Raw genomic sequence first — 16,255 nt, 5'->3', positions numbered from 1 at the left:
GTATGAGCAACCGTTCTACCGAGTCATTCACTGATGTGAACAGCTTGATAGCCTGTATTACGATATTCCCTGGTTTTATTTTGTTAAGTAAAACTTAAGAAATACTTAAGCTTCGGCGGCCCGAAGGAGAGCAACACACTTTCTTAAAGCCGTCTCATGCTAGTGACCGTGATTCCGAGGCACTGCTGTTTTCAAACAGATTTCTCTTATTTGTGATATTTTTTAGACCATTTAAAAAAATGTTAACATCTGCTTTATTCTCGTCTTCCATTGTATTCATAGAGACTACAGAAATTGCCACTCCAACCTGCCACAATGTGCATGGATCTTAAAGGTAATGAAAAGAGTTCATATGATTGGATATGAATGAATAAAGCTGTACCACACTCTTGGGTTTGTGGATTGAGTACGTGTCGGCAAATGAAATGGAAAAAGCATTATTGCTTAATTTCCACTCAGTGTTCTGATTGCCCATAAGTTCATCCATATATGTTTCAGAGAGAACTCTACCCGAGAGAGCTATCTGGGGAGCCACACACTCACCACTTGCAGCAAGGAGAGGTAACCCAGGCCCACGTTGTCATAGTTCACCTTGACATTAACCCAGCGCACCTCATTGGTGTACATGAGCGCCATGCAGTCACTCTTGTTGTTGACCATGCTGATAGGGAAGACCTCCTCACTGGTGGTGTTGATGCATCGATAAAACTTCCCAGCAAACAGGTTAACCCCCATGATGCTGAATATAAGCCAGAAGATAAGGCACACCAGCAGCACGTTGAAGATGGACGGAATCGCACCCACCAGTGCGTTCACCACCACCTGAATGAATGATGAGGAAAATGAATGATGAACAAAAGATTAATTGTATTAAAATGTATTGTATTATTATTATTATTATTATTATTATTATTATTATTATTATTATTATTATTATTACATACTCAATGACTATTAGGTAGACCTGTAGACCAGCCCGTTAATGCAAATATCAGCCAATCATATGGCAGCAGCTCAAAGCATAAAAGCATGCAAACATAAAGGTAAAGAAGTTCAGTTGTTCAGACCCAACTTCAGAATGAAGAAAAAATGCACAAAACTAGAAACATCCAGGGAGCGGCAATTATTTCGGTGAAAACACTTTGTTAATGAGAGAGGTCAGAGTAGAATAGCTAGTTGACAGGTTCAAGCTGACAGGAAGCTTCAATAACCATGTGTTACAACAGTGGCATGCAGAAGAGCATCTCCAAACACACAACACATCAAAACTTGAAGTGGATGAGCAACAGCAACAGAAGAACAGCAAAATAAGTCTTATATATAAGTATATATATAAGTATATATGCTGTGCTTCACAGAACCTGCCACCACAGGTGTTCTTTTTTTCTTTTTTTCAATGCCTTAGGGCTTGCTTTATATCTCAATTACCCTGGGACATTTTGATACCTGTTCACTTCTAAGAAAGGGTTATAAGTAATAAGGTCATCCTGCCTGACTTACCCTCATCCCCTCAAATCTGGACAGGGCTCGGAGGGGCCTCAAAGCCCTCAGTGTTCTCAGAGATTTGATGGGTCCCAGATCAGAATATCCCATTAAACTGGCTGTCAAACTGATTAAGGAAACCTGAAACAAGATTACAGTCCTTGTAAATGCATATAAAAAAACGATGTATATTTGGCACACTATATAGGTTGAAGTTTCTTGTAAGTTTGTATACCGAAAATAAAGAAATAATGGAATTCTAATATCTTGCATTTTTCTATAAAGTATGAGTAAAAAGATTGAATGAATGTGTGGGTGCATGTCTTAATGAAGGAGTATAAAATTAAAAATTAAATTAAATGATGTGGTGGAAACCTGTTTCTCATTGTGTGTCCAAGCATAATTAAAAGAACAACACAGTACGTTATTAGTTATGAACATATCACTTTATAAATCCAGGAATGCTACTTACACCTACAATCAGGAAGTCCAGCCAGCACCAAGCATTAGTAAAATATGTCTTAAACCCATAAGCCACCCATTTTAGCAGCATTTCAATAACAAACACGTAGGTGAAGACTTTGTCTGCATATTCCAGGATGATTTTTATGTTTCTGCGGCGTTCTATGTATATGTCTTCAAATGCCTATGAAAATAGAAATGGGCAAAATGAAGTCAAACAAAATAACATGTAACACAAACAACTCATAACAACTGATAACAAACATACAATTAAATTAATAGTGTCCAGACCTTTATCCAGACCAGGGACCTACAGTGGTGTGATTTCTTATTTGTTTGTCACACTTAAATGTTTCAGATCATCAAACAAATTTAAATATTAGTCAAAGACAACACAAGTAAACACAAAATGCAGTTTTTAAATGAAGGTTTTTATTATTAAGGGAGAAAAAAAAATCCAAACCTACATGGCCCTGTGTGAAAAAGTGATTGCCCCCCCTGTTAAAACATAACTTAACTGTGGTTTATCAAACCTGAGTTAAATTTCTCTAGCCACACCCAGGCCTGATTACTGCCACACCTGTTCTCAATCAAGAAATCACTTAAATAGGACCTGCCTGACAAAGATAAGTAGACCAAATGATCCTCAAAAGCTACACATCATGCCGAGATCTAAAGAAATTCAGGAACAAATGAGACAGAAAGTAATTGAGATCTATCAGTCTGGAGAAGGTTATAAAGTCATTTCTAAAGCTTTGGGACTCCAGCGAACCACAGTGAGAGCCATTATCCACAAATGGCGAAAACATGGAACAGTGGTGAACCTTCCCAGGAGTGGCCGGCCGACCAAAATTACCCCAAGAGCGCAACGACGACTCATCCAAGAGGTCACAAAAGACCCCACAACAACATCCAAAGAACTGCAGGCCTCACTTGCCTCAGTTAAGGTCAGTGTTCATGACTCCACCATAAGAAAGAGACTGGGCAAAAATGGCCTGCATGGCAGAGTTCCAAGATGAAAACCACTGCTGAGCAAAAAGAACATTAAGGCTTGTCTCAATTTTGCCAGAAAACATCTTGATGTTCCCCAAGACTTTTGGGAAAATACTCTGTGGTCTGACGCGACACAAATTGAACTTTTTGGAAGGTGTGTGTCCCATTACATCTGGCGTAAAAGTAAGACCGCATTTCAGAAAAAGAACATCATACCAACAGTAAAATATGGTGGTGGTAGTGTGATGGTCTGGGGCTGTTTTGCTGCTTCAGGACCTGGAAGACTTGCTGTGATAAATGGAACCATGAATTCTGCTGTCCACCAAAAAATCCTGAAGGAGAATGTCCGGCCATCTGTTCGTGACCTCAAGCTGAAATGAACTTGGGTTCTGCAGCAGGACAATGACCCAAAACACACCAGTAAGTCCACCTCTGAATGGCTGAAGAAAAACAAAATGAAGACTTTGGAGTGGTCTAGTCAAAGTCCTGACTTGAATCCTATTGAGATGCTGTGGCATGACCTTAAAAAGGCGGTTCATGCTCGAAAACCCTCCAATGTGGCTGAATTACAACAATTCTGCAAAGATGAGTGGGCCAAAATTCCTCCACAGTGCTGTAAGAGACTCATTGAAAGTTATCGCAAATGCTTGATTGCAGTTGTTGCTGCTAAGGGTGGCCCAACCAGTTATTAGGTTTAGGGGGCAATCACTTTTTCACACAGGGCCATGTAGGTTTGGATTTTTTTTCTCCCTTAATAATAAAAACCTTCATTTAAAAACTGCATTTTGTTTTTACTTGTGTTGTCTTTGACTTTGTTTGATGATCTGAAACATTTAAGTGTGACAAACATGCAAAAAAATAAGAAATCAGGAAGGGGCAAACACTTTTTCACACCACTGTATTTCATATAGGTTTTCCGATTGGATTGTTCATGAACTGCAAGACCCTTTAATGGTATCTTTATGAGAACCTCTGATTTACTCAAGTCATGAAGGACTCATTTATGTACCTCCAGCAATTAATAGAAATGCACATTGCACTGTGACTCTCGCACAGATGGGTTTAATATATATGGGTATAATAATAAACTTCTGTACTATTTGTACACTCGTTTCATACATAAATGCAACATACAGTGCATAGTTAACCACTAACAAGTGAATATATCCATAGTGTTCCCAAATGTCCTGTGAGGTTAGCCACTTGGCCAATTCAATTAATCCTACATAAGAATATTTTAGGGAGACCTATTTAGGGAGAACCGGCACAATTGTAACATTTTACTCAATTGCTCCAAGGTAACCCAATCAAAAGTGGTGAATTGTACACACAAAGAGCATACACTTGTCTGTTAAATAATCAAAATGGTTCATGTACAATTTAAATAAACATAAACGTTGTCCGTTGTTATAATTGTGATTATGTGTGTGACAATTCTAACAAGAGTGCAGTATAATTGTAACAAAAAAAAAAATAAGACTTGCTGTATCATTGCTTTTTAATTTATGCGAGTAAGCAATACAAGTCAAACATATGCCGACTTGGAAGCAGGATATAAATAAAAAATACTGCATTTTGCTTACTGAACTATACAACACTTATCCTGAAAAAAACTGTTTGCACTTCCCCCTGCCTGTTACCACCATACCTCCCCGTTCCAAACTTCCTCTCCTTGCAGCTATCCTCAGACCTGGTATTATTGTGATTAATGTACTTATTTTTATCTTCCTGACCCGTTGCTAATATATTAATTGAAGTCAAGTTTTTGTTAAATACCCAACCCCCATCAACAACTCAAACACATTCCATAATTTTACATGCTATTTACTATTCAAAAACAGGCTTATTTATAAGCGTACTGAATAATCATCAAATATTATTTTATTTAGATGCTCAATGATATAAAATGGTGACACATTACTAAAAATGCCCTCTATTGTGTTGTCAACATCAGAAATATTCACTCTGATGAAAGATTCATTGGAAGTCCTCTATTTAGATGGCATTTTTTGGCATAAAATGTCATTAGTTAAAATGCTTTTTGTCATTTTGGTTACATCATGAAAGTTTGGAAAGTATTGCTTTGTACCGTTTCATCTTCGATTATCAGCGTCCAAGATAAAAATACTTTTTGGAACTTTGTGGGCTCCGTAGCTTACTTTTGTCTATTTTGACGTGGGTACATTACAGTCCCCCCTGCCATAGCATGCACGCAATTATCTGAGATGATATAATGCTATATGAAACAGGGCCCAGAACAGACAAATGTGTATGTTTACATTGGGGTGGGGAGAGTGTACCTGTACAATACTGAATCCTTGCATTGGTATTACATGACACAAGCATAACTGGATACACATACCAAGGCTCCGCTGCTGAGGAGAATCATGAAGATGATGAAGGTCTCAAAGTAGTCGTGTTCCACAATGGTGAAACAGGTTCTCCGAAGGTTCCACCATTTCTTCCCTTTGCCCTGTGTGATGTCCACATCCAGGCAAGGCCAACGCCTGATGCAACCTTGAAGGGAACACATCTATCTCCTCATTCCATAATTTGCAATATTTGTTATATTTACAATACTTCCCTACTTACTTCACTTTACTTACTTACTTACTTACAAGAAACACATGGAAGCACTTCTACTTTCTGACCACTTTCCACCTGTTTTTTTGTTTCTTTGTTTCCTTGTTTATTTATTTTAAGTAATGTCTGCAACCACAGCCAAATTCATGTGCAAACCCCACTGTCAATACAGGAGAGTAGTTCTCCAGCGAAATGTATGGGGCTGCCAGCTGTTTTTTTCACATTGCAGACTACAGCTAAGCTTGTTCAGAGTGGAGTTGGAGGAAGACATTGCATATGCGGCTTTAACATGCAGCCTGTAGGTACCAAATTGACCAGCAGGGGTCACTACAGAGTGATGAATCACAGACCGCTAACCAACTGAATCTTCCCATGCCCTGGGTGATGCAGCTGCCAGATGCACATTGCCCTATGGAGCTGCTAGCCACAGTTGGCATGGTCTGGGTTCGATCAGACACTGTGGGGCTCATTGAATGCTTTAATTGAATGAGCCATTCAACAGCCCCCCTAATTTCATGCTTTTAATTTTATTAGTCTGCTGGCCCCCCTTAAGGGTGTATTTTGCCCTCAAAACTCTTCTACTGGATCCGGGCAAACTTTCTTGTTCTTTTCACTTATAGACATATACAGACATACAGTACATGTACCCCAGAGTTAGAAGAACGCAACGCAAAGGCAGGTGCCAGAGCACCCAGTAAAGTGTCGGGCCCATTGATGCCTATCTAATGCACAAAAACCACTAAGGCCAGCCAATGGCGAAGCAAAAGCAGATAAGGTTGGATAGTGGAGAATGTATAGTATATCCATCTGAGACTCCAACTTCGTACCCTCTGTGAAACAGGCCTGCGGATCCTCTGGCTCTTGCTCTTCCTCCTCTTCATCCTCTTCTTTCTCTGGCTCTGGAGGCACATAGTCCACTGTGCTGCATTCTGATGAATCATCAAGGGCACCAAGATGCTACAGTGAGAGAAATGGTCAGAAGCTGAGAAGGACAACACCTCTGCACCCCAATGATAGACCTAAATCACCTTTTCAGATTTTGCAGATGCTTGTAATGCATTGAGCATGAGTATTTTCTTGGTTATCATATCTAAAATTTACTAGTGCTTTAGTGATGTTGCAAATACACTTGCTGCAAAAGGAAATTTTGCTAGCCAGGTCTGGCACTATTTCTTATATACAAATTCGGGCAAATATGCTTATGTTCACTTACTAAGTCACTATGGATAAGATAACTATACAGCAGTCTCCAGACATATGGGAATGGCAGAGTGAAATGTGTTATTTATGCTAATTGACATAAAAGCATGCAGACGTGGTCAATAGGTTCAACTGTTGTTCAGACCAAATGTCAGAATGGGGAAGAAATGTGATCTAAGTGCCAGGGTGGTTTGAGTATCTCAGAAACTGCTGATCCCCTGTGATTTTAACGCACAACAGTCTCTAGAGTTTGAAGAGAATGGTACAAAAAACAAAAAACAAAAAATGCCTTGTAAATGAGAAAGGTGAGACGAGAAGGGCCAGACTGGTTAAAGCTGACAGGAAGGTGACAATAATGCGAACAACCAAACATTACAACAGTGGTATGCAGAAGAGCATATTTGAACACACAACACATCAAACCTAAGTGGACAGGCTACAGCTGCAAAAAGTCCAAAAATAAGTTTAAAAAAAAGTCTAATAACTACCTAATAAAGTGCTCACTGAGTGTATGATACATATAGTATTAGATTTTCAAAACCAACACTAATCAATGGTGTATGTGTTGCTTTTGGGTTACTTTGCCTTGTGCCTTGGGGACACAAAACATCTTTAGGGACAGCGCATATGAGACACAGATACATTTGTGGAGGGTGATGGCTTGCTGATGTTTCCACACAACCCTTAACCTTTATGGGATTGCTAAACTGTAAATGCTCCTTGAAGCATTTCTATTGTGAAAATCAGCTAAATAGTTCATTGTAAATATTTATCATTTTGCAATGTCTGACCATGTATGTATATTAAAAGTACAGTTACAGTATCATGTGATTCGGTTTCCCTCAGCCTGGGAACTGAGGCCAGAGTTAAAATACCAGGCAGTGTAAGTTCAGTCATGGGAAGCATGTTACTTGATCATTCCCATGGCATTCCACAGGTGCAATTTAACATAATTATTTACAGTACATCAGCATGGTAACATACATTACATTAATTTAAATGAAAGAACATAAATATAAGAAGAACATTAATGCATTCAAGGAGCTGCCCCCCCCACCACCTACCCCCCACACCTCTGGGTACACTGCAGCGACAGGACAGATTTATTTGTACAGGATAGGTTGACAGCAACTTTGGGTGTGAGAGGAAACCGGAGTATCCGGAGGAAACCCAAACAGACACAGGGAGAACATGTAAACTCCACACAGAAGGGCTCAGGTACTGTACCACCATAAAGGATCATTTAATAAACCCGAGGGACAACATGGTTTAGACTGGCAGTGTGAAGCAGCTTGCATGCAGGAGGAAGCGCCAATGAGTAGGCCCATCCACACCAAGAACTATAACTATAACCAGAGGTGGGTATAGTAAAGTAGTCAAAAACTGAAAAAATAGTACTGTTACTGTAAAATAATAATTACTCAAGCAAGAGTGTCAGGTTATGTGTTTTTCTGTATCTGTTTTTGTTCTTACATTTTCATTCCATGTTACCCTCTGTGCTCACCATATTCAGTCTGTCAGTTCATTCATTCGTTTCACCTGTCCTCCATCTAGTGTCATTTGTATTTCCTTCCTGTCTCTTGTCATTAATTTCACCTGTTCCTTATTATCTGTTCACACACCTGATTCTTGTTTCCCCTTGTTATCTGTTATATATATACCGGTCTGTTTCGTTGTTCAGGGCTAGTTTGTCTCGTCCTGTTTCTGAGTTCTGCCCTTCTTAATTCCTTTCCCCCGATTCTAGCCTTCTCTTCCCTGTGCCTTTGCCCTTGTTATATTCTGTCAGGCTCTTGCTCTGCTAAAGATGTTTTTGATCTCCACCTGGTTTTGGACACTGTTTGTTGGATTTTGTTTTTGTACCTCTTCTTGTGTGTCTTGATTTTTGAACTCCGCCTGCTTTCATGATTAGGCTCTGCCTGCCCTGCATGTACCTGTCTGCCTGGATTATGACCATTGGCTGTTTTTGGATTACGTTTTGGATCTGCCTTTTGTCATTAAACCCTGCCTTATTCATGTTATCCCCTAGTCTGGGATTGGTTCCCTCTGTCCGGTTCCTGACAGGACAAACTAGCCAGAAAGTGGAACTAGTGGACTTTAAAGGCGCTTTCATACGTATAGTTTGCTTCATTTGGTCCGAACCACATACAAAATTGAATTTTTTTGTTTGGTACAGTTACATTTAAGTGAACCCTGACTTCTAAACAAAATCAAGTTTATTCATTTATTGGATAGAAATTTGTAGCGTTGAGTAGGACAAACCGGAAAAACTAAACTTTTCCTTATCCCATAACGCATAGCGCAGCTCGCTACGCCAACCATACATCCAAAATGCACAATGTTTCCTGTAATTGGGTCGGATCATGTCCTCACCACAAATGATCCAGAGTTTGTTTGTAACCGGACCGAGACCACTGTCTCAACAGGATCTCGGCACAGTTGTTTTGGTCCACACCAGGGTTCGATTTCACACCTACCCAAAATAACCGCACCGTGGGGGGGAAACGCACCAGAGTTCGATTCAAACGAACTAAAGGAGGCAGGTGTGAAACGCCTTAAGATGAGGAAATTCTCTACAGGTCAGCAACTCTTTCTCATATGTCAAGGGAATGATTCTGTATCAGACTATGTTGCTAGTTTTCGGACTTTGGCACACACCTCTGGTTTTGGCTCTAAAGTCCTCTGTGACTTGTTTTGGAATTGACTGTCAGAAAGAATGCAAGATGGACTGACTTTTGAGAATCTCCCTCAGACCTTGGAAGAAGTCATTGCTTCAGCCACTCATATTGAGTCTTCTGCCCAGGGTCCAGTCTCCTGCTTCGCTCCAGACCCAGCTCCCAGCAGCACACCAGGCCCAGTCTCCAGCACGCCTCTGAACTCTGTTACCCGGGCTGCCCCAGATCCTGTCCCCAGTGCCTCCCCAGACCCAGTCAACCATTTCACCCCAGGCGCTGCCCCAGACACTGTCCCTGATGCCTAGCCAGGTCTCATCCTGGGCTTCATCTCCAGCTCCGCCCCAGGCCCAGTCCCCAATTTGGTCTGAACACTCTTCAGGACACTTAACGCCGTCCCAGGCTCCGCCTTGGGGTCTGTCCCCTACCCCTGCACCGTGTCTGCTCCAAGACCCGTCTCCAGTGCCTCAAAGTGTTTGTTTTTATGGAAGGTTTGATAAATTCAGCAGCTGCATAGTCTTCATTCTTAATACATGTCACAAATCATGTGACCTTGTCTCATCCGCCATGCTGGAGAAGAACCTGTCTGTACAGGTCCGTACAAATGGCATGCAGAGGGTTGATGAATAACTGATTTACTATTAAAATATTGACATTTATTTTACAAAATCAAGTCCTATAAGGTTTATAGACATTTTTTCAAACCAACCTAACAAGGACTGATCATACATTTTATTTTGTGTTGATAGCAAGCTAGCTTATAGCTAGTTATACTATCATATAGCTAGTTATAGCTATATAAGTTACATATAAAGTTATAGTTAGCTAACGTTAATAGCAAAATGAAAAAATGCAACTATGGCAATGTTGTCCTACACAGGTCGGGATTATTCACAGTAGAGATGATTGAGTTGAGATCCAGTAAGAGCAGGAATTCTTTCCTGAGAGCTTTGTGCTGGCGTACAACTGATTCATATTGTGCACGGTCTTTCTGCTTCAATATTTGAACTTGCATCGCATAAAAATTAGTTAAAAAAATTCAATGTGAGAAATGTAGCCTTTACAAATATACTGGAGTAAGAGTAAAAATGCATCCACCTATAAAACAACTCTTATAAGTACAATTTATTTTAAAAGTTAAGGTAATGGAGTAAATGCAATGCGTTTCTACCAACCTCTTACTATAACAATAACGATTTGAACATCCATGCTGCTGAACGATAACATTCTGTAAATGGTCTCTTTTTACATTGCTATGTCATCTGCCACCTGCTCCTCTGCCTGTACTTTTTCGTGTGATTCTTCGAAGAAGTGTTCAGGACCTTTCTGGGTGTCACACTCATTTCTGTGTGGGGAGGGGTAGGTGTGGCTACAGAGCCTGAGGGGTAGGATCCAGGTCCAGCTTCCTGTTCCTCTGCGGAGCAATGGTGGAGGTGAAGAAGCACAACAAAGTGGCAAGCCAATAGGGCCATAGTCAACCTTGGAATTGCTTTTCCTCAAAAGTGACTACTGAAGGTCACCTAGAGCATGAAAATGAACATGGCCCTTGTGTGTATTCAGTTGGAACAGTAGGTAAAGTTACCTCTAGCTATCCAGCGACCTATGCTTGCTGCACTCAAGAGTTTTGTTCCCTCAGTGGAGGTGAGTGGGCGGGGTTGAGGACAGGAGACAAGACTGATCAGACCAAAATAAAACCTCAAAATGGCAATGCCAGATTGTTAAAAATCTTCTTCGCCACACTCACCCTCACCTTGCCACAGATAACAAAAGGCTTATTCTAACAATTTATTTTCCGTGATTGTTTTGGAGGATAACTAATACAAACAAACATACAACTCTGTTTATTATTATTTCTATTATTTTAGCAATGCCAGTTGAGCATTCTGTTTTTAACAATGTTCTGTTCAGCCTACTCATATATTTTTTTTTTACTAGCGGCAACAATTCTTTGAAACTTAAAACACTTATTTCTGTCGCTATGGTTGAGCACGTTATTTCAGTCATTTCCCACTGTTTCGCATGAGATATTGGTTCATAAATTATTTCTAAATATTTTCTGTGACAAACACCCAGCCTTAATTAATGCTTGCCGGCAATCATTCATTCATTTTCAATACTAACAATCTGTTTGATGATGAGTTGAACGATTGTTGCAACGATTATTTTGAGATTCGGAGCCTGTGTCTCTGTCTAGCTTGCGCCTCAGTTTATATCTGCGATTAATTTATCGCAACCCTCCTTAATTGCCAGAACTAATTCAGCAGAATACATAATCAGCCACACTTATAATACAGTACTGTGCAAAAGTCTTAGGCACCTGTATAACACTCTGTAGAGATATGGTTCTTTAAAAAATAATTCAATGAAATGTCCTATATAAACATACTATACATTTTACATTACATTTTAGTAATTTGGCAGAATAGTTCAAAACTGCATCACTTCTCTATGATAGCCAATGCTGTCCTGTAGTTCTATAAGACAATCAGCTGCCACAGTTCTTCAGCAGGCCACAGTTCTTCAGCAGGCTTTGGTTGGATCCTTGCTTCTGATCTCAGACTGCCTTGATCAAGTTTTTATGTAAAACGTAGTCAATTGCTTACAGTAATATGTAACTTTTTTAAATTACGTACAAAAATGTCTCTGTAAAATTAAATCTTTTGGAAAATGAATATTTGGATGTCAAATGTGTTCTTGTATACAAACACACACAAAACAATAAACATATACAGTGGTGTGAAAAAGTGTTTGCCCCCTTCCTGATTTCTTATTTTTTTGCATGTTTGTCACACTTAAATGTTTGAGATCATCAAACAAATTTAAATATTATTCAAAGACAACACAAGTAAACACAAAATGCAGTTTTTAAATGAAGGTTTTTATTATTAAGGGAGAAAAAAAATCCAAACCTACATGGCCCTGTGTGAAAAAGTGATTGCCCCCTAAACCTAATAACTGGTTGGGCCACCAACAACTGCAATCAAGCATTTGCGATAACTTTCAATGAGTCTCTTACAGCACTGTGGAGGAATTTTGGCCCACTCATCTTTGCAGAATTGTTGTAATTCAGCCACATTGGAGGGTTTTCGAGCATGAACCGCCTTTTTAAGGTCATGCCACAGCATCTCAATAGGATTCAGGTCAGGACTTTGACTACGCCACTCCAAAGTCTTCATTTTGTTTTTCTTCAGCCATTCAGAGGTGGACTTACTGGTGTGTTTTGGATCATTGTCCTGCTGCAGAACCCAAGTTCATTTCAGCTTGAGGTCACGAACAGATGGCCGGACATTCTCCTTCAGGATTTTTTGGTGGACAGCAGAATTCATGGTTCCATTTATCACAGCAAGTCTTCCAGGTCCTGAAGCAGCAAAACAGCCCCAGACCATCACACTACCACCACCATATTTTACTGTTGGTATGATGTCCTTTTTCTGAAATGCGGTCTTACTTTTACGCCAGATGTAATGGGACACACACCTTCCAAAAAGTTCAACTTTTGTCTCGTCAGGCCACAGAGTATTTTCCCAAAAGTCTTGGGGATCATCAAGATGTTTTCTGGCAAAATTGAGACGAGCCTTAATGTTCTTTTTGCTCAGCAGTGGTTTTCGTCTTGGAACTCTGCCATGCAGGCCATTTTTGCCCAGTCTCTTTCTTATGGTGGAGTCATGAACACTGACCTTAACTGAGGCAAGTGAGGCCTGCAGTTCTTTGGATGTTGTTGTGGGGTCTTTTGTGACCTCTTGGATGAGTCGTCGCTGCTCTCTTGGGGTAATTTTGGTCGGCTGGCCACTCCTGGGAAGGTTCACCACTGTTCCATGTTTTCGCCATTTGTGGATAATGGCTCTCACTGTGGTTCGCTGGAGTCCCAAAGCTTTAGAAATGGCTTTATAACCCTTTCCAGACTGATAGATCTCAATTACTTTCTTTCTCATTTGTTCCTGAATTTCTTTAGATCTCGGCATGATGTGTAGCTTTTGAGGATCATTTGGTCTACTTCACTTTGTCAGGCAGGTCCTATTTAAGTGATTTCTTGATTGAGAACTGGTGTGGCAGTAATCAGGCCTGGGTGTGGCTAGAGAAATTGAACTCAAGTTTGATAAACCACAGTTAAGTTATGTTTTAACAGGGGGGGCAATCACTTTCACACCACTGTATATAATAAAGTCTACAGGGTGGTACGGATGGTGAAGTGGGTAGCACTGCCGCCTCACAGCAAGGAGGTCCTGGGATTGAATTCCTGTCGGCCGGGGCCTCTCTGTGTGGAGTTTGCATGTTCTCCCCATGTCGCATGGGTTTCCTCCCACAGTCCAAAAACATGCAGCTTAGGCTGATTGGAGAGTCTAAATTGCCCATAGGTATGAGTGTGTGAGTGAATGGTGTATGTGCCCTGTGATGGACTGGTGTGTATTTCTGCCTTTTGCCCAATGTATGCTGGGATAGGCTCCAGCCCCCCTGCGACCCTGTTCAGGATAAGCGGGTTAGGATAATGAATGAATGAATAATAAAGTCTAGGGTGCCTCTAAGACTTCTGCACAGTACTGTTTATCTGCCCTTTATTCGTGTGGTCCGCCCTTAAATGCATATGCATTAAGGAGAGAAGCACAGCTTGCCATGACTCACCTAGATCACACACATACTGCAGAAACGCATGTTTCCTAGGCAGAATGCATCATCGCAAAATGATAGTAAATCTGGCCCATACTCTCATACAGTATATGTAATAAAACATGTGAAGGTACATTTTCTTTACATTTTGTATACAAAAAAATCTGTCTTAATAAGAAAAATAAGCTTTTATGATCATTTATATGTCTAGAAAAAATGCAGTTGTTTTGTATTTGGAGAGATTTTGGGACACTGGGCAAAAAAATGTGGGTGCAGTTTTTGGGAAAAGTCATGTAGAATTTCAATGCTTGTCTACATCTTTACCAAATTTTGTACACAAGTTTACATCAAGTCTCTGCACAAATATTAAGTAGTTCTGGGTTGGTCCTTGACTTAGAAATTGAGATATTCAGAGCTTAACTATAAATGATAACATAAGGCGTTTTGTATTTTTTTCCTGTATTTAAATTTATCTTTTGTGTACACTATATGTACATGCTAATTGTACAAGCCCTTTTTTTCCTTCAACCATGTGTGTGCAGTAAGTAGCATTTTAATATCAACACTATTATAGGACTGGTACAAAAGAGGTGGAAATTGCCCTCTTGGGGGGCAAAGTAGAAAGGGTTAAAGCGTAGTTATACATACTAATTATTATTTGTGAGCGTAAATCAGTAGAAATGAAGCGATCATCCTGAAAGATTTGACATGCAACAATAATGGTTGAGAAGTCATTGCAAAGTTGCATTTGCATCAGCACTTGTAGCAGTATAAGCCAGTGAAGGATTTCAGCATAGAATCAGGTTATTTCATCTCCCTATAGATAGGAGACACTTGAATATTGTTTTGCAATTATATTTTGTTTTTTCAACACAGTGATATAAAATAGCTACTAAGTTTATAACTAGAAAAAATTCCAAATTCAAAATTTTAAGTGTGCTGCTGCTGGTGCCCATCCCTCACACAAACGCAGATGTAACCCACAATTTGGCAGAGGCAGAACATACATACAGTTCAACAGCATCACAAACTACAGATAACAAACAACCAAATCAACACCTCTCTAAAAGAATAAAAACTTTATAGAATATTACACTGCATTAGTTTTGGTAAATATAAATTACAGTGACAGTTCACTAATGAGCTGAGCTTAGTTAGCCAGTCACCTGACTAGTTAGCCAGTCAGCTAGCTAGCTAGTCAGTCAGCTAACTAGTTAGCCAGTCAGCTAGCTAGTCAGTCAGTCAGTCAGTCAGTCAGTCAGTCAGTCAGTCAGCTAACTTGTTAGTTTGTTAATCAGTTAGTAACAGTCACTTAGTTAATCAGTTAGTCAGACCGTCAGTTAGTTAGTTAAGCTAGCTAGCGCCGAAGCTAACGCTAACTAGCGCGACGAAGCTAACGCAAGCTAGCGCCGAAGCTAACGCAAGCTAGCGCAACGAAGCTAACGAAAGCTAGCACCAAAGCTAACGTCAAACAAATCGCTGTATCTTGAAAACTATACCTCACATTAAAAAAAAAATCATTTTGAGTGAACCGAGACTTCAGTGGCGAGATCGATCTATGAGATGTGTCGGTAGGATTTAGAATGCAGGAGTTGTGGCAGTTTAAAAATCGCCATATTTTATTTATTTTACTCTGCAGTTTACCACTCAGATAACATGGGAAGCTAGCCAAGGCTAGCGCTAGCTTCGGCTACTTCCGTTTCTATTCCGGTCACAGGCTGTGAATGCTGCGGTTAAAACGAGTGATACTACATGTATTGTGCTTATTTGTGTCAGTTTTAGACTTCATATTTATGTTGTGGTCGAAGCTAGGGCTAGCCTCGGCTAGCCTCGCCTGGACATACAAGCATGTCGCAGCCTGCTATGTGTCAGGGCCGTTGCTAAGGCAACCAGCACGCGCGTGTGTCTCTGGTGATTCGTAAACAGAGATAGAGAGAGAGAGAGAGAGAGAAGGGGGGGGGGGGGGTTGAGTGAGCTGAGTGTGCTGGGCTCGTGCATGTTCTGTGTGTGTGTGAGTCTCTGTCGGTTAGAGATGTAGGAACTAACTTTTTTTTCTGACATGCTCGGGTTTAAACGCTTCTCTTCCCAAAACTATACGTCATATCTCTTAGATATTTGAATGTGAGTGACAGGGTGAAAACATGAACAGTTCGATATATAATATGTCAAGGTACTGTGAAAATTGAAGGAGTAGCGGCAGTTTGTGTGTCCAACTTTGTGTAAATGTTTAACTGCGTACAACTTTGTGTAAATGTTTAACT

General features: G+C 40.2%; 1 protein-coding gene across 4 annotated transcripts in view; it reads right to left on the bottom strand.

Annotated features, from left to right (window-relative positions):
- scn4aa (sodium channel, voltage-gated, type IV, alpha, a) overlaps window positions 1–16,255 on the bottom strand; it is a 63,683-nt gene that overhangs the window by 10,953 nt on the left and 36,475 nt on the right. For all 4 annotated transcript variants that reach the window (XM_061231096.1, XM_061231098.1, XM_061231099.1 and 1 more), the window contains 5 exons: window positions 6,348–6,477; window positions 5,300–5,454; window positions 1,955–2,128; window positions 1,501–1,623; window positions 544–822 (listed from right to left, as the gene is read on the bottom strand). In XM_061231096.1, the coding sequence (XP_061087080.1) occupies window positions 544–822; window positions 1,501–1,623; window positions 1,955–2,128; window positions 5,300–5,454; window positions 6,348–6,477 (861 nt within the window). The remainder of the gene's footprint in view (window positions 1–543; window positions 823–1,500; window positions 1,624–1,954; window positions 2,129–5,299; window positions 5,455–6,347; window positions 6,478–16,255) is intronic.

This window comes from Conger conger, chromosome 2 (assembly GCF_963514075.1).
Source record: "Conger conger chromosome 2, fConCon1.1, whole genome shotgun sequence".
Classification (NCBI taxonomy): Eukaryota; Metazoa; Chordata; class Actinopteri; order Anguilliformes; family Congridae; genus Conger; species Conger conger.
This window is presented reverse-complemented; position numbering and strand designations above follow the sequence as displayed.